This window comes from Oryctolagus cuniculus, chromosome 4 (genome assembly GCF_051225735.1).
Source record: "Oryctolagus cuniculus isolate XC-2025 breed Fujian yellow rabbit chromosome 4, ASM5122573v1, whole genome shotgun sequence".
Taxonomy (NCBI): Eukaryota; Metazoa; Chordata; class Mammalia; order Lagomorpha; family Leporidae; genus Oryctolagus; species Oryctolagus cuniculus.
In genome coordinates this window covers 151873769-151891336 of record NC_142870.1, presented here as the reverse complement: position 1 = coordinate 151891336, position 17568 = coordinate 151873769, and the positions used below count along the sequence as shown (strand labels likewise).

Here is a 17568-nt window from a genome sequence, read left to right as displayed (position 1 = left end):
GTCAGAGCCTCGCTACCGATGAACTCACCAGACTGGGTCAGGCTGGTTTGCAGAATTCAGAATTCAGTCCTCAGCTCTGTGGCTGTCGGACATTCATCCGAGATGTTCTGCAGGAACTTCCGGTCCTGATCAAACAGTCATAACCCGTGTACCTGGATAACCCGTGTACTGCAGATGGTCAGAGCCCTCAGCTCCATTGCAGCCCCTTCAAGAAGGGCTCTTAGCACCTTTCCCCAGTGTTGATTCCAGGCTGTCTGAGACCTGGCCCTGGGATTGCACAGTGTGGCTTAGAGGTCAGCAGATATGAGCAGTGCCCCAGGTAGGAGCTTGGGCTCGAGGCAGACTGCTCAGCCACCAGCCCTTTCTTAGCTGTCTGACCCTGGGCACGTGGCCCACCCACTCTGTGCCTCAGTTTTCTAATGCATGACATGGGGATGACAAAAGCATACCAGTGAGTACTGTTAGTATCAGGATTCGGTGAGTTAGTCCATACCAAGCCTTGGCAGCTGTGCTGGGCGTGTGGTGCGACACTCAGTAAGTATTGGCTGCTGTGGTTATGGATTTTCAGGGACCCTGGGCATTTGCTTCTCCTTATGTCACTTCCAGTATGTTTTGTTTTTTTTTTTTTTTTTGACAGAGTGGACAGTGAGAGAGAGACAGAAAGGTCTTCCATTTGCCTTTGGTTCATCCTCCAATGGCTGCCGCGGCCGGCGCACCGCGCTGATCCGATGGCAGGAGCCAGGTGCTTCTCCTGGTCTCCCATGGGGTGCAGGGCCCAAGCACCTGGGCCATCCTCCACTGCACTCCCTGGCCACAGCAGAGAGCTGGCCTGGAAGAGGGGCAACTGGGACAGAATCCGGTGCCCCAACCGGGACTAGAACCCGGTGTGCCGGTGCCGCAAGGCGGAGGATTAGCCTAGTGAGCCACGGCGCCGGCCTCCAGTACGTTCTTACCTCCTACTTCTGCCAACCTTGGTCCTTAGGGAAGTCCTCCCCCCGAACCGTATCTGTGCTCACAGATTCTCCCTGCGGGTAAGGTTATTTTACCCATCCTAGATCTGGGCAGCCACCAAGCAGACCGTGAAGTCTTGCACATTCTTGGATGCCCACGGGACTGTAGCCAAGTCTCTTTAAATGCTTTGCTAACATGTTCCGAGGTTTGGTTTATCCACTGCCTTTGTGAGCGTGCGCTAGAATTTAGCCGGAGCTCGCAGTCTTGTGGCTTGGTGGCCTGGGGCAGATTCTCCGGCCAGGTCTTCCACTCAGCGCTCCCAGCTGGTGGATAGCAGTGCTCTTGGGCTGAGGTCTTTTTGCCTTGTTCAGGGTCCTGGCCTGAGGACGGGCACCGTCATGTGTACTGAATTCTGCTGACAGGGAGACATCAAGGGCGAGTTGGGACCTGCTGGGTGGATGGAAAGCTGTGCCAGGGGACTCCCGTCAGCCCTAGCATCTCGCCTTTTTGCATTGTGTGCCCCTCCTGGCCTGCAGCGATTGTGGTGGACGGCTCTGTGTAGTCTCAGTCTGGGGTTGCATGGTGATTCCAGAAGGTGTCTTAAGAAACCATCTTGAGCAGGCCCGCGCTCTGTGTGGTAGAACACGGTGTCTATGCAGGCAGAGGACAGATGCAGAAAGCGTGTTGACCGAAGTGAGTCAGCACTGCTGTACTAGATGTGGATTTATTCACTTAGCTTGAGTATCAGTTACCTTTTGTGAAATCTGTCTTATATTCTCTTCATTTTTGTCTGCGCGGGTCATGTGCAAATTTCAGACTTTATTTCACTTCAAGATGGCGTCTACATTACAGCTGTTTATGTGCCGTGAAATTCTGTAGCTTTTGAGTGCCTTTGTTCTCACAACCCGGCTCTATTATTTCCTTTGATGTCACCCTGTACCCTGGGCAGATCTGATTGGCCCACAGGTAGTTACCTAACCTACCTGGCCCAATTAGAGCACTTCCCTGGACTCTCCTGTCATGGGTATCCAGGAAGTTTAGGTGTAATCTAATGAACAGGCCCTGAGCAGAAAAGCTAATGCGGGCTGGCGCCGCGGCTCACTAAGCTAATCCTCCAGCTTGCGGCGCCGGCACACCGGGCTCTAGTCCCGGTTGGGGCGCCGGATTCTGTCCCGGTTGCCCCTCTTCCAGGCCAGCTCTCTGCTGTGGCCAGGGAGTGCAGTGGAGGATGGCCCAAGTGCTTGGGCCCTGCACCCCATGGGAGACTAGGAGAAGTACCTGGCTCCTGCCTTCGGATCAGCGCGGTGCGCTGGCCGCAGCGCGCCAGCCGCGGTGGCCATTGGAGGGTGAACCAACGGCAAGGGAAGACCTTTCTCTGTCTCTCTCTCTCTCACTGTCCACTCTGCCTGTAAAAAAAAAAAAAAAAAAAAAAAAAAAAAAAAAAAAGCGCTAATGCTAGCGAGTGAAGACCTCAGGGAGAGCTCCCTGACAGCGCTAAGACGCTCTTTCCAGGCCTTCCTGTCCGGCTCTGGCGCTGCCTGCCGGCCGCCCGCTGCTCTTGGAGAAGTCAATGGGTCGTTCTTCCCAGGGTGGCCTTTTCTCCTTCACTTCCATTTTCTTTCTTTGAGACGTTTGGCATCAGGTTGGCTGCTTCTGGTGGGTTGGTTTGCTGGGTGTTGGGAGCACAGAGAGCTGGGAGGTGGCACCTCACAGTCCTGCTCGCTGGCCTGCACTCTGCGTGAGTGCATTGTGACGTCACAGGCACAGTAGTGGCAGAACTGTGACAATTGACACATACAACTTTACTGCAAGCAGTAAAACTCACCATGTCAGAAACGCTTTCTCCAAGCAGAGACACCAGAGGATGGACCACTTTTCTACTGCCACCAGCACTCTGGGTCCTACCTTTTTTTTTTTTTTTAAGTTTATCTGTTCATTTGTTATTTATATAAAAAGTAGAAGGAGGGAGAGAGGGAGATTATCCTTTCTCTGCTGGTTCATACCCAATTTGCTTAGAGTTTTCATCATGAAAGGGTGTTTTATCAAAGCGAAAGCATTTTATCTAATGCTTTCTCGGCATCTATTGAGATAATCTTATGGTTTTTCTTCTGCAGTTTGTAAATGTGGTGTATCACATTGATTGATTTGTGAACATTGAACCATCCCTACATACCAGGAATAAATCCCACTTGGTCTGGGTGGATGATCTTTCTGATGTGTTGTTGCATTCTATTAGCCAGAATTTTATTGAGGATTTTTGCGTCTATGTTCATCAGGGATATTGGTCTGTAATTCTCTTTCAGTGCTGCATCTTTTTCCAGCTTAGGGATTAAGGTGATGCTGGCTTCATAGAAAGAATTTGGGAGGATTCCCTCTTTTTTGATTGTTCTGAATAGTTTGAGAAGAATTAGTTAGTTCTTCTTTAAATGTCTGGTAGAATTCATCCGGTCCTGGGCTTTTCTTTGTTGGGAGGGCCTTTATTACTGGTTCAATTTCTGTTTTCAGTTATGGGTCTGTTTAGGTTTTCTATGTGTTCGTGGTTCAATTTAGGTAGGTTGCATGTGTCCAGGAATCTATCCATTTCTGATAGATTTCCCTGTTTGCTGGCATACAACTCTTTGTAGTAATTTCTGCTGATTCTTTTTATTTCTGTGGTGTCTGTTGTTATGTTTCCTTTTTCTTCTCTGATTTTATTGATTTGGGTCTTTTCTTTTTTTAGTTAGTTGGGCCAATGGGGTGTCAATTTTGTTTTTTTTTTTTTTTTCAAAAAACCAGTTCCTCGTTTGGCTGATTTTTTATAATTTTTTTTATTCAATCTTGTTGATTTCTTCTCTGATTTTAATGATTTCTCTTCTCCTACTAGATTTGGGTCTGGTTTGCTGCAGTTTTTCTAGATCCTTGAGATGCACTGAAAGCTCATTTATTTGGTGCCTTTCCAATTTCTTGATGTAGGCACCTATTGCTATAAACTTTCCTCTCAACACTGCTTTTACCGCATCCCATAAGTTTTGATATGTTGTGTTGTTATCCTCATTTACTTCCAGAAAGTTTTTGATTTCTCTTTTGATTTCTCCTGTGACCCAGTGTTCCTTCAGGAGCATGTTGTTCAGTCTCCATGTGTTTGCATATGTTCTAGGGATTCATGAGTTGCTAATTTCCAGCTTCATTCCACTGTGTTCTGATAAGCTGCATTGTATGATTCTAATTCTTTTGAATTTGCTGAGACTTGCTTTTTTGGCCTAGTATGTAGTCAAGATCGCGGAATAGAGAGGGAGCACACTGATAGTCCAGGAAAAGATAGTTTAATAAAAGTGGAGATACTGTAGTTTCAGGGAAGAGTTAGGGGAAAAACTGCAGAGGAAACTCTCCTGGTACTAGTGGGACATGATGGACCTACGTGGAGGGCACAGGCACCCACGGCTCAGGACCCCAGCCGCCGAGTCTACACACCAGCACTGGAAAGGGAGGGGCCAGCGCTCAGACACTGACTGCCTTCAAGGAGAATAGCTCAGCTGTGCGGAATTACTTCCCTTCTGAATAAATAGAGAGAGAGAGAGAGAGAGAAGATTTACCACTAGAAACCTGGGTGTGTCACCTTTGGCACACCCTTAACCCTGAAGAACTGAACAGAGCTCTCTGCCACACCCCCATCACAAGCCTCTAAAGATCCACCAAAAGAAGACAGTCCACTTAATCTAGAGTCATAGTGTAACAAGAAGAGCCAGCACAGCGAGAAAAAAAAGAAGAAACCAAATATCTCCAGAATGCCAAACAACAAATGCAGAAACCGCGGAAACAAGAACAAGAAGACATTTTGACGCCCCCAAATGAACAAGACACCCCAATTCAAGATTATGAAGATGATGAGATAGAAGAAATGCAAGATATGGATTTCAAAAAATTTATGATAAGAACATTTATAAGTTCTCAAAAACAAATTCTTGAACTACGGAAATTCTTAGTGGACAGGATAGAAAATCTCTCTCATGAAAATGAAATCTTAAGGAGGAATCAAAATGAAATGAAGAATCTAGTAGAACATGAAATTGAGATATTGAAGAGAAATCAAAATGAAATGAAGAATTCAATAGGTCAAATGACAAACACATTAGAGAGTCTCAAAAACAGAATCAGTGAAGCAGAAGAGAGAATATCAGACTTTGAAGACAGGGCACAGGAAGGTGTACCGTCAAACCAAAGAAAAGAAGAGGAAATTAGAAATCTAAAAAATATTGTTGGGAATCTATAGGATACTATTAAAAAACCCAAGGTTCTAGGAGTTCCTGAAGGCATGGAGAGAGAGAAAGGATTAGAAGGCCTTTTTAGGCCGGCGCCACGGCTCACTAGGCTAATCCTCTGCCTGTGGTGCCAGCACACTGGGTCGGCACACCTGGTCAGGGCACTGGATTCTGTCCTGGTTGCTCTTCTTCCAGTCCAGCTCTCTGCTGTGGCCCGGGAGTGCAGTGGAGGATGGCCCAGGACCTAGGGCCCTGCACCCCATGGGAGACCAGGAGGAAGCACCTGGCTCTTGGCTTTGGATCGGCGCAGCACGCCAGCCGCAATGCACTGACTGTAGCAGCCACTTGGGGGGTGAACCAACGGAAAAAAGGAAGACCTTTCTCCCTGTCTCTCTCTTTCACTGTCTAACTCTGCCTGTCAAAAAAAAAGAGGCCTTTTTAGTGAGATACTAGTAGAAAACTTCCTGGGTTTGGAGAAGGATAGAGACATCCTAGTACAAGAAGCTCATAGAACCCCTAACAAACATGACCAAAAGAGATCCTCACCACGACATGTTGTAATCAAACTCACCACAGTGAAACATAAGGAAAAGATTGGCCGGCACCGGGACTCAATAGGCTAATCCTCTACCTAGCGGCACCGGCACACCGGGTTCTAGTCCCAGTTGGGGCGCCGGATTCTGTCCTGGTTGCCCCTCTTCCAGGCCAGCTCTCTGCTGTGGCCAGGGAGTGCAGTGGAGGATGGCCCAAGTGCTTGGGCTCTGCACCCCATGGGAGACCAGGAGAAGCACCTGGCTCCTGCCATCGGATCAGCGCGGTGCGCTGGCCGCAGCGCGCCAGCCACGCCGGCCATTGGAGGGTGAACCAACGGCAAAAGGAAGACCTTTCTCTCTGTCTCTCTCTCTCACTGTCCACTCTGCCTGTCAAAAAAAAAAAAAAAAGATTATAAAATGTGCAAGAGAGAAATGTCAGATTACTCTCAGAGGATCTCCAATTAGACTCACAGCAGACTTCTCATCAGAAACCCTGCAGGCTAGAAGGGAATGGCGAGACATAGCCCAGGTACTAAGAGAAAAAAACTGCCAGCCCACTATATTATATCCTGCAAAGCTCTCATTTGTGAATGAAGGTGAGATAAAGACCTTTCATAGCAAACAGAAATTGAAAGAATTTGTCGCCACTCGTCCGGCCCTGCAAAAGATGCTTAAAGATGTGTTACACACAGAAACACGGTCATCAATATGAAAGAAGGTAAAGGAAGAAAATCTCACAGTAAAGGATCACAGGAAGTTCAAAGCATATATTAGAAATATATCTTGGAAAATGGCAGGGCAAAGTTACTACTTATCAATAGTCACATTGAACGTTAATGGCCTGAACTGTCCAGTTAAAAGACACAGATTGGCTGAATGGATTAAGGAGCAAAACCCATCTATTTGCTGCTTACAAGAAACACATCTTTCCAACAAAGATGCATGGAGACTGAAAGTGAAAGGCTGGAAAATGATACTCCATGCCAACAGAAACCAAAAAAGAGCTGGCGTAGCCATCTTAATGTCAGACACAATAAACTTTAACACAAAAACTGTTAAAAGAGACAATGAGGGGCACTATATAATGATTAAGGGATCACTTCAACAGGAAGATGTAATGATTATAAATGTATATGCACCTAATTACAGGGCACCGGTTTATTTAAAAGATACTTTAAGGGACTTAAAGGGAGACTTAGACTGCAATACAATAGTATTGGGGGACTTTCAGAAATAGATCAACTGGATAGAAGATCAACAAGGAAACAGCAGATTTAATCGACACTATAGCCCAAATGGATATAACAGATATCTACAAAACTTTCAATCCTATACTTAAAGAATATACATTCTTCTCAGCAGTGCATCAAAGATTTTCTTTTTTAAAGATTTATTTATTTATTTGAGAGACAGAGTTATAGAGGGAGAAAGAGAGAATGAATTTTTCATCTACTGGTTTATTCCCCAAGTGGCCGCAGTGGCTGGAGCTGGGCTGATCCAAAAGCCAGGAGCCAGGAGCTTCTTCTGGGTCTCCCACATGGGTGCAGGGACCCAAGGACCTGGGCCATCTTCTACTGCTTTCCCAGGCCATAGCATGGAGCTGGATCAGAAGAGGAGCAGCCAGTGCATGAACCAGTACCCATATGGGATGCTGGCACTGCAGGCAGAGGCTTATCCCACTATGCTACTGCACTGACCCAAGAGATTTTCTATCAGTAGTTTACTTTTCAAGTGCCTACAACAGTCAGGACTATGCCAGGATGAAGCCAGGTGACAAAAATTCCATCTGGATTTCCCATGACAAATATGTATGGGGCCCCAAGCGGTGGTTTAACCCATTGCACCTCAACTCCCACCCTCACGCTTGTGCTTTCAAGGGCATTTATGGTTTCCAAGTTCTTATGGCATAATTTTTTTTAAAGATTTATTTACTTGAAATTCAGTAGAGTTGCAGAGAGGCGGAGAGAGATGCTCCATCTGCTGGTTCACTCCCCAGATGGCCTCAATGGCCAGAGCTGCGCCTATCAGAAGCCAGGAGCCAGGAGCTTCTTCCAGGTCTCTCACGTGGGTGCAGGGGCCCAAGGACTTGGTCTGTCTTCTACTGCTTTCCCAGGCCACAGCATGGAGCTGGATCAGAAGTGGAGCTGTGGCCGGCGCCGCGGCTCACGAGGCTAATCCTCTGCCTGCGGCACCAACATCCCAGGTTCTAGTCCTGGTCTTAGCTCCGGATTCTGTCCCGGTTGCTCCTCTTCTAGTCCGGCTCTCTGCTGTGGCCCGGGAAGGCAGTGGAGGATGGCCCAGGTCCGTGGGCCCTGCACCCGCATGGGAGACCAGGGGGAAGCAGTTGGCTCCTGGCTTTGGATTGACGCTGTGCGCTGGCCGTAGCAGCCATTTGGGGGGTGAACCAATGGAAGGAAGACCTTTCTCTCTCTCTCTCTCTCTCACTGTCTAACTCTGCCTGTCAAAAAAAAAAAAAAAAAAAAAAAGTGGAGCTGCCAGGACTCGTGCCGATGCCCATGTGGGATGCCTGTGCTGCAGACTGGGGCTTTAACCCACTGCACCACAGCACCGCCCCATGCCATAATTTCTGAAAGCCTGCCACAGTGAGGGCAGGGACAGCCATGTCCGTTTGCCCAGCACATCGCAGGTATTCAGATATGTAGACACGGAGTGGAGGAATGAACGATTATCACTATCTCCATTTTATAGGTGGGGACACTGAGACTTGAGTACATCACCTGGTTTGGCAGGTAACACACCTAGCAAGTGGCAGAGCCGAGGCCAAGGCTTTAGATCTTGAGACCCCTTGTTCAGGGCTCATTCTGGGGCCTCTTAGTCACTAATGGAGAAAGCAGCGGAGCAAGGGCTGTGATTGGTCCCTGTGGCCCCACCTCGGAGCTAAGCACCCAGCAGTGCCTGGCACAACCTGCCGTGCCTGCAGCCAAGTGTTAACACATCAGAACTAAAGGCAACTTCAGATGCGAGCTGAAACCCTGGTTTTTTTGTTTTTGTTTTTGTTTTTTTGACAGTCTGAGTGGAGAGTGAGAGAGAGAGAGACAGAGAGAAAGGTCTTCCTTTTGCCGTTGGTTCACCCTCCAATGGCCGGCGTGGCTGGCGCGCTGCGGCCAGCGCACCGCGCTGATCCGATGGCAGGAGCCAGGTGCTTCTCCTGGTCTCCCATGGGGTGCAGAGCCCAAGCACTTGGGCCATCCTCCACTGCACTCCCTGGCCACAGCAGAGAGCTGGCCTGGAAGAGGGGCAACCAGGACAGAATCCGGCGCCCCGACTGGGACTAGAACCCGGTGTGCTGGCGCCGCAAGGCGGAGGATTAGCCTAGTGAGCCGTGGTGCCGGCCCGGTTGTTTTTGAGCCTCCCCTTTCACAAAGCTGTACAGGGGTTGAGGTGACAGAGGCTAGGAAGGGTTGTGTGTGGACAATAAAATATTCACCATAATAGTTTATCCCGTGCGCCTGTGCATCCTGGAGCAGCACTCGTGTGCCTGTCCTTCACACCCAGTCCATGCCTGTGTTTGCAAGCTCCCCACCCCCGGGTCTGTCAGGGTCACGGGGGAGGCTCAGAGCGGGCAGCGGTCTGGGGTGTCTGTGGGAGGAGTGTGTGTGTGTGTGTGAGTGGGTGAGTATGTGTTGGTTTCTGCCCCATATCCTATGCTTCTGAAACCTTTGTTGAACACTGTGTTGCCATAAGTCAGTATTTTATAGTGGTTTATCAGCAGTGCCCAGCAGGACTTGGTGTGGTGCCAAGATATTCTGTATGTGTGCTGTGCCACCCGGGAGTTGCTGCATGCACGTGGCTGCCAGGCCCTTGGGATGCAGCTAATGCTGCTGATGAACTTAAGTTTTGAGTTTATTATATTGCAAAATACATGCTATTATATTCATCATAGCCAGGTATGGCTAGTGGCCATCATATTGGAATATCTCTGTTTTTTTTTTTGTGTGTGTGTGTGAAAGGCAGTAAGTTTAATTCCCAGCATTAATTATAGACATTCTGTTAACATCATCATCAAAATGGAAGCTCAGGTCCCTGCTCCGCCCCCAGTTCCAGCCTCCTGATGATGTGCGTCCCGGGAGGCAGCAGATGATTGCTCAAGGAGTTGGGCTCCCGCACCCATGTGGGAGACCTGGATTGGGTTCTGGGCTCCCAGCTTCTGCCTGGCCCAGTGTTGGCCCCCATGTGCATTGCGAGAGTGAACCAGTAGATGGGAGACCTCTCTGCCTCTCTTTCTCTGTGTGTGTGTGTGCGTGTGTGTGTGTTTCTGTCAGTCTCTGTGCCTCTTAAATAAAAGTAAATAATTTTTTTAAGAATCCCTTACAGCAGCATGTGGACTAGTGTTTTACCAAACAGCTGGGCACTGTAGTTTAGTCAGTGCTTCGCTCATTAGACCCAGATACTGTGGTCTTGGAACTCTCTCTGATCCTTCCCCATGCCATCCCGCATGGCCAGTGGACTCCTTTTCGCACATTACACCCGGCTTCCTTTTTTTTTTTTTTTTTTTTTTTTGACAGGCAGAGTGGCAGTGAGAGAGAGAGACAGAGAGAAAGGTCTTCCTTTGCCGTTGGTTCACCCTCCAATGGCCGCCGCGGCCGGTGCACTGCAGCCGGCGCACCGCGCTGATCCGATGGCAGGAGCCAGGTGCTTCTCCTGGTCTCCCATGGGGTGCAGGGCCCAAGCACTTGGGCCATCCTCCACTGCACTCCCTGGCCACAGCAGAGAGCCGGACTGGAAGAGGGGCAACCGGGACAGAATCTGGCGCCCCGACCGGGACTAGAACCCGGTGTGCCGGCACTGCAAGGTGGAGGATTAGCCTAGTGAGCCGCGGCGCTGGCCCCGGCTTCCATTTAAAGCGAATCTGCTGCACGTCCCATTTCTGTCTAACTGGCTTCTCCCTGACTGCAGCGTGTCGTCCGCAGCACACACATGTGTCCTGGCGTGTCCACAGCCCGGGCCTGTGCTTACACTCATCATTAGAGCACGACACTAAGCCGGAAGTAGAGTAACGGACCATTGATGCTGGTGGAAGCGACTGCTTCAATAGACAACCAGAGATGGTGCCATTTCTTACAAGTTGAGGCTTTTTATATAACGAGTAAAAAGCTAGAAATCTTCTTGATAACATGATCTCTGATTATAATTGCCATGGAGTTTGTTCTTAGGCATTATAGAGATTTGAATGAAGTCTTAGATCAATCAAAATGACTGTATTGGCTTTTTGGTACCTAACCCAGTAATTGTTGCTCCTTTAAGGATCTGGAGCAGGATGGTTCTTAAAGGTGTCAGAAATGAGGGTGAGGTAGATGAGGGTGTATTTTGGTTTAGGTTGGTGTCTGAATGTACATCTTGGCACAGGTGTACTGGGCTACTCAAATTTGGGCATTGTCTTAATTTATTTCCTCTCCTGCAGGGTATTTTTTAAAGATTCATTTATTTTATTAGGAGCAGCTGGGACTTGAACCAGCACCCATATGGGATGCCGGCACTGCAGGCTGGGGCTTTAACCCTCTGTGCCACAGCGCCGGCCCCAGCAATTAAGTCTTATGTGTATCATAGTGGTAGACACAGAGTACATTCATCAGGGTTCATCCCTGGCCACGAGCACTCCTCAAGCTCTACACCTCTGCTCACAGGGGTCTAGGTGCTAATCACAGGTTAACTGTTTCCAAATCTGGACCCCTTGTCTGGATTTCCTTGGAGGTTCAGAGCTACGCAGTCCCGGGTGCAGCTGACCGATTCACCATCCGTCTCAGGGGAGATTCCAGGGGAAGTCACCAGTGTCTTCTTCCTCGGCGCTTGGTTTCCTCAAATGCCCGGTATCCATTTGGCACATCTTGCCAGAGTCCCCCGCCCAGAGCCTCTGGAATCCCTCTCCAGTCTCCCCACACCAAGTCCACTGCACTCCAGACCCTCACCAGCACTTACACTACCCCAGGGTCCTCATGAGGACACGATGGAGCCGACACGGAAGAACCAGTCACCACGTCAGGTCACCGTCTGGAGCTGTGTGGACTCCACATGTTCAAGTGCACTGCCTGCAACATTTCCCTAACAATGGTCATCACTGAGAACAGCTGTGAACAGTGCACAGCTCTCCTACAAAGAAAGTTCACAGGCATCATCTTAGGTCGTACAAAGAATACCCTGCAGGGCCGGTGCTGTGACGTAGCGGGTAAAGCTGTCGCCTACAGTGCTGGCATCCTGTATGGGTGCCAATTCAAGTCCTGGCTGCTCCACTTCTGATCCAGCTCTCTGTTATGGCCTGGAAAAGCAGTAGAAGATGGCCCAAGTCCTTGGGTCTCTGCACCCGAATGGGAAGACCCAGAGGCAGCTCCTGGCTCCTATCTTCGGATTGGCGCAGCTCTGGCCATTGCAGCCAATTGGGATGGAAGACCTCTCTCTCTCTCTGTCTCTGTCTCTCTCTCTCTCTCCCTCTCTCCCTCTCTCCGTCTGCTTCTCTGTGTAACTCTGACTTTCAAATAAATAAAATAATTCTTTAAAAAAACTTAGTTGCATAAAACAGGATTCAGTTTAGCTATGTGTACACAGTCAAATGACTTTTCAAAAAAAAAAAAAAAAAAGGAAAAAGGAAGTAGACTAGCTAGGATGCACAGCAAGCCAGGAGAGACAAGGGCTGCAGAGTGTAGCCAAATATTGATCTTGATGAAATCTAAATGTGGTCTTCTGGTTACACAACGACGCGCCCTTTCTCGTAAACAACTTGGCAGGCTGTACGAAGCCTTTGAAAAGTTAATATCCTTTGACCTATGAATTCTGCTTTCAGGAATCACCCGCAGCAAGGAAGGAGAGCTGCAGATGAAGATTCGTGCACAAACACACTTCATCTTCTTGGGATGTGGGTTCCCTGGAAGGCTTGAGATAGGGGAGCATTTAATTTCAGCATCTTTTAAAAAGGGCTTTGTAGCTCTGCGGTACCGTGGTACTGGGCACACAATTTGCCTTGGTGTGTAAGGCAGAAGATGAGCGTGCAAAGAAATCTCTGCCTGTGGTCCCCCACGCTCCTTTGACCTCAGCGTCCTGTGGTGGGAAGGCTGGAGACTTGCTTGTCTGCTGGGTGAAGGCAGGGCGTTTGCTGGGGGAGGGGGAGGGGAGTCTCAAGACACAGGGTTTCAGTGCCGTGAGCTCTAGTTCTGGGCACTCCTGGGTTTACATTTACTCTCTGCAGGCACTTCTAGAAGCTTCCTCACACACCATCAAGGTGCACCCCTGACAACCCCCCTTCCTTTACGTGATTGCCCTTCTCCCTTGCCTTCACATAGCTGGTGAAGTCCTATTCACCCTTCATCACCTCTGGCAGATTTGGTCACTGAATGCGTTTTATTCAGCACAGTTTTTTGAAAAAAGAATCGGCTTTTAATGCATTACTGTGAGGTGTGCACACTTGGGTTCTGCCACACTCCCTACCTCTCCCTGTTGTGTTACACCCTTTCGTTTGGGACAGCTCTGACCTTCCAATAGAGACTTCTTTGAACTCCCATTCAAACCACAATAATCACTTTGGTCATATCACTTTTGTAACACCTTTAAATCCATGGCTGCATTCATTACCCTCTATTATACACCATTCTTTTAAAGAATTATTTATTTGAAAATCAGAGTTATGGAGGGAACTCTCGAGAGGGAGAGGAGAGACCACTTCCATCCACTAGTTCACTCCCCAGATGGCCATAATGGCTGGTGCTGGGCCAGGCTGAAGCCAGGAGCCAGGAGCTTCTTCTGGGTCTGCAACGTGGGTAGCAGGAGTCCATGCACTTGGGCCTTCTTCCACTGCTTTTCCCGGGTCATTAGCTGGGAGCTGGATCTGAAGTGGAACAACCAGCACAAGGACCCCATATGGGACGCTGGCGTTCCTGGTGGGGGCTTTACCTGCTATGGCCACAAATCCAGCCCCAAAGCAATTCTTCAGATACTTACTTTTCTTCATTTCCAAAGATGATATGAATATTCATTAGATGAACATTGAAAAATCACACACAAGTAGCGAGAATCCCTCGTACTTGCACTCCTCGGTTTACGGTGCTGGTTTCCTTTTGGTGAATGTCCCCATGCATGGTCTGTGTGCCTAGATTAACCTGGGACTCCATCCCCAAAGTCATAACACTGAGTCTGTAAAGGTTAGAGTCTTGAGCTTTTACTATAACACTGTAATACGAGCGTTAATGATTTCACGTCAGTGGAATGACTTTTAGAACCCGTGTACAATAATTGGCTGCTAGTCAGACCTGTTTCCTCCGTGGTCGGGTAGAAGCAGCAGGAGCCAGGGCAAGGCTGCTGCCTCATCCCATTTGAAGACTGCAAGATCCACTGGCTTTCTCCTGTTGCTTATGTTACCAGGAAACTTGCAACTACAGTTTATGTAGAGTTGCTCCCCTTCACCTAAGGTTTTTGGTGTAATGATCTCCCTACTCTTTTTCTTTTTAAAAGTTTTATTTATTTATGCAGAGCAGGATAGAGGGAGGGAAGGAGAAGAGAGAGAGAGAGATGTGCTGTGTACCGATGCACTCCCCAAATGCCTGCGATAGCCAGGGCTGGGCCAGGCCAAAGCCAGGAGCTAGGAGTCCTGTCTGTATCTATCATGTGGGGGCCAGGAATTCGCCTCCTTGAGCCGTCCTCCGCTGCCTGCCAGGGTGCGCATTAGCAGGAAATTATAGTCAGAAGTGGAGCGGGGACTCGAACCCAGGAACTCCAGTATGGGATCTCCCGGGCTGTCCCAAACATTCACTCCCATTCTTTTCTTCGAGAACTTACGTTAGCTGTCTTCTGGAAGCATTCCAAAAATAATTTCTAAAATAGCTGGCATCAGATTAATGGGTAAAAAATGAATTTTCAGAGTGGAAAGGATGACTCTCAGTAGCTTTTTTTTTTGACTTTTGAAGAGGAAATTGAACCAGCCATGAGCATGTGAGTAGACATGCACCTGTCCGTGGACCTACGTGGATGTGTGGTGGCTGTGTTTCCCCACCTCTGCCCGCTGTGCCAAAAACTCCCGTCTAAAAAGGAAGCCCTGTGGGTTGTGAAATGCCACCTGCCAGTTAGTATATGGTTCTCTAGGTATACTGTATTTAGGTGGTACCCTGGGGGACAGGACGCGGGGGAGTCATAAGAAGAGAAATAAATAAATCAACACTGCCAAAAATGAACTTCCTCTTTCAAAGTCTATTTCAAATAGAACCTTTGGCTATGCTCATTTAAAAAAAAAAACACACACACACCATTAGGGGCTAATTCCCTGCTTCAGTGAGAGGTGGTCCCAGCCCCTCATAGCCAAGTGCTTTGCTTTGCCCTCAAGACAGCACAGTGGCGGGAAATCCCGAGACTTTCCCGAGGCTTTCGGTCCCCATCAGGGGCAGCGTGCAGGGGCTGCCTCGAGCACACGCGTTGGGCTCCTCCAGCCGGACATTGTGCGCGTTCACGCTGGACCTCAGCGAGGTGCATGCACGACCAACGTGCGCCTGGCGGAGCCCACCTCATCCTCCTTTCGTTCGCTTGCAGGTACAGGAGGCCGCCAGCCAGGGCCTGAAGTTCGTCGGCGTTATACCTCAGTACCACTCCTCTCCGAGCCCTGCAGGCGGGAGCCCCACCGTGCCCACCGCGCCCACCGCCCATAGCTCTGCAGGTGCTGGAGATGCCAAGAGCGCACGTGGGACTCCCACGTCCTTGGAGCAGGAGAGCCCGGGGGCTCCCGTGGGGAAGGAGCAGAGCCTGGAGCCTGGCGGAGGCCCAGCCGAGCAGCTCTCCCCAGCGGAGGGAGTGAACCAGGCCCGGGATGCACCAGACGATGACCTGTCAGAGGTGCCTGCGGAACCAGCCCCGGGGAGTAAGTATGTCGGCACCGGGAGGACCCCTGCACATCGTGACAGCCATCAGTGCCTGAGCGTTAGCCTGGGGATTCCAAAATGACACAGCAGCAGCAGTGGGAAGAGCCAGTGTTTCTTTTCATTTTTTTTTTTAATTTTTAAAACTTCGATTTGTTGCTTTTCATTTCATTCAAAAGGCAGAGAAACAGTGAGAGTGTTGTTATCTGCTGCTTTATTCCCCAAACGCCCACAGCAGCCAAGGCTCGGCCAGGCCAAAACCAGAGCCCAGAACTCAATCCATGTGTCCCACGGAGGTGGCAGGGCCCCAAGTCCTTGAGCCACCACCTGCTGCCTCCCGGAGTGTGCAGTAGCCTGAAGTGGAGCCAGGACTTGAGCCAGGCGCTGTGATAGGGACTTGGGTGTCCCACACAGGTGCCACAGTGGTCACCTCCATTATCATTATTAGCTGTGTGCAAATTCTTGGAATTAATTAGCCCCCTGCACACAATAAGGAGCAGTTTATACTCTGAGTGTGGAAAGCTGCGATGATTTCTTTTGCCACCTCTGTATGTCTTCGGGAGAAGATACGGGGCGATTCTTTCTTCTTTGCAAAGTTGATTTAGAGAGGGACAGACTGTGGCTGCCTGCCTTCTGGGGTGAGTTAGGACCAGAGTTTGACCAGGCGAGGCCTGGGCCCGTCCTAGGCATGGGAAGCACACTTCTTTCCTCGTGTGATGTTTCGCTCTGTTGGAGGCCTGTCCAGGTCTCATCCAGACACCTAGGCTGGGCTGGATGGAAAGGCAAGGGAGCACAGAGCTCGAGACGGTGTCTCCCAGCCTGCCACCAGCTCCCCGTCTGTGCCTCAACTTCGCACCCTTACAATCGGCATAGAACGGCAGTTTCTTATTGAAAGGCTGCGTGTTGAGAGCACCCAGCACTGTTGACTCAGACGTGTGACTGCTTGTTTTATGGGGCCAGGGCTCCAGTGCCGACCCCTGCCTTTCGTGAACCCTAAGCTTGAGAAAGGAGAGAGCCAGCGCCACGGTCTCTGAGGCCTTTTAGACTTCTGCTGCGCCCAGGGAGCCTTGTCCTAGGACCTGCTGCCGCCCTGGCAGTCTTTGCCTCCTGGGGCACACACAGACCCCCCAGCTCCCAGAGCCCTGGCCTTGTGTGTCTCCTCGGGTCCCTGCTCGTGACAATGGCCAGGCCCTGTGGAGAGGAAGGGGTCGTGGCTGTGTTTCAAGAGCAGAGAGCCCAGTGGTGGAGCAGTGTCCGTGGTGGCGTGGTCACCGTCACCTTCTCCTCCCAGGCTGGCTCACAGCCGCCCCCATCTGCAGTGAGTTTGCCCCAGGATTCTCTGACGCGAGGCAGCAGCTATCCGCCCCCCCCCCCGCCCCCTTCCTGCAGCAGAGTCCAGGTCTGTGTGCTGCCCGTCAGGTGATGAGTGCTTGCCAAGGGGGCGTGCAGGCTCAGCGGGGACAGAGATGCCAGACACGATGTGGGTTTCCTGTCCCCCTCCCCGCCCCCACCCCGAGGGGCCTGGGCTGACTCCTTCCCCAGGGTCGTCTCGGGGTCTCCTCACGGCAGCTTGTGAGGGGTGCTCTGTCCTGATGCCCAGAACAGCACAGATAAAGGAGAATCCCCTTCCGCACCCTCACAGGGGGATGGGCCCCGGGCACCCAGGCACCCTGTTCTCCTCGGTCATGGCCTTCACCTGACCTTGGCCTCGCTCCTCCTAATCTTTTTCCTGGGGAGTCTTATCATTTCCTTCCCTGGGAAGTCCACTCACCATCACCCCCAAAACACGCACGCAAGGCCTGCTCCCGGCTGGCCCGCCTCGGGCTCCCTAGGGGGGTGCGGTGCTGTCCATCCTCTCTGCCAGGTGGATTCAAATGTGCAGCCACAGCAAGGCGGTTATGAGACCACCAGGGGCAGCCTCCTTCCTTCCCCGCTTCTCTGTGGCTAATCCATTCCCTCCATGGGGGTTGTGTCCCGGGGAGCCTCATCTGGAGCCAG

General features: G+C 50.3%; 1 protein-coding gene across 5 annotated transcripts in view; it reads left to right on the top strand.

Moving 5' to 3' along the window:
- The window catches only part of RFTN1 (raftlin, lipid raft linker 1), a 225572-nt gene that overhangs the window by 150987 nt on the left and 57017 nt on the right, over positions 1-17568 (top strand). For all 5 annotated transcript variants that reach the window (XM_002716182.6, XM_089332280.1, XM_051818491.3 and 2 more), the window contains one exon: positions 15248-15572. In XM_002716182.6, coding sequence (XP_002716228.1) covers positions 15248-15572 — 325 coding nt within the window. The remainder of the gene's footprint in view (positions 1-15247; positions 15573-17568) is intronic.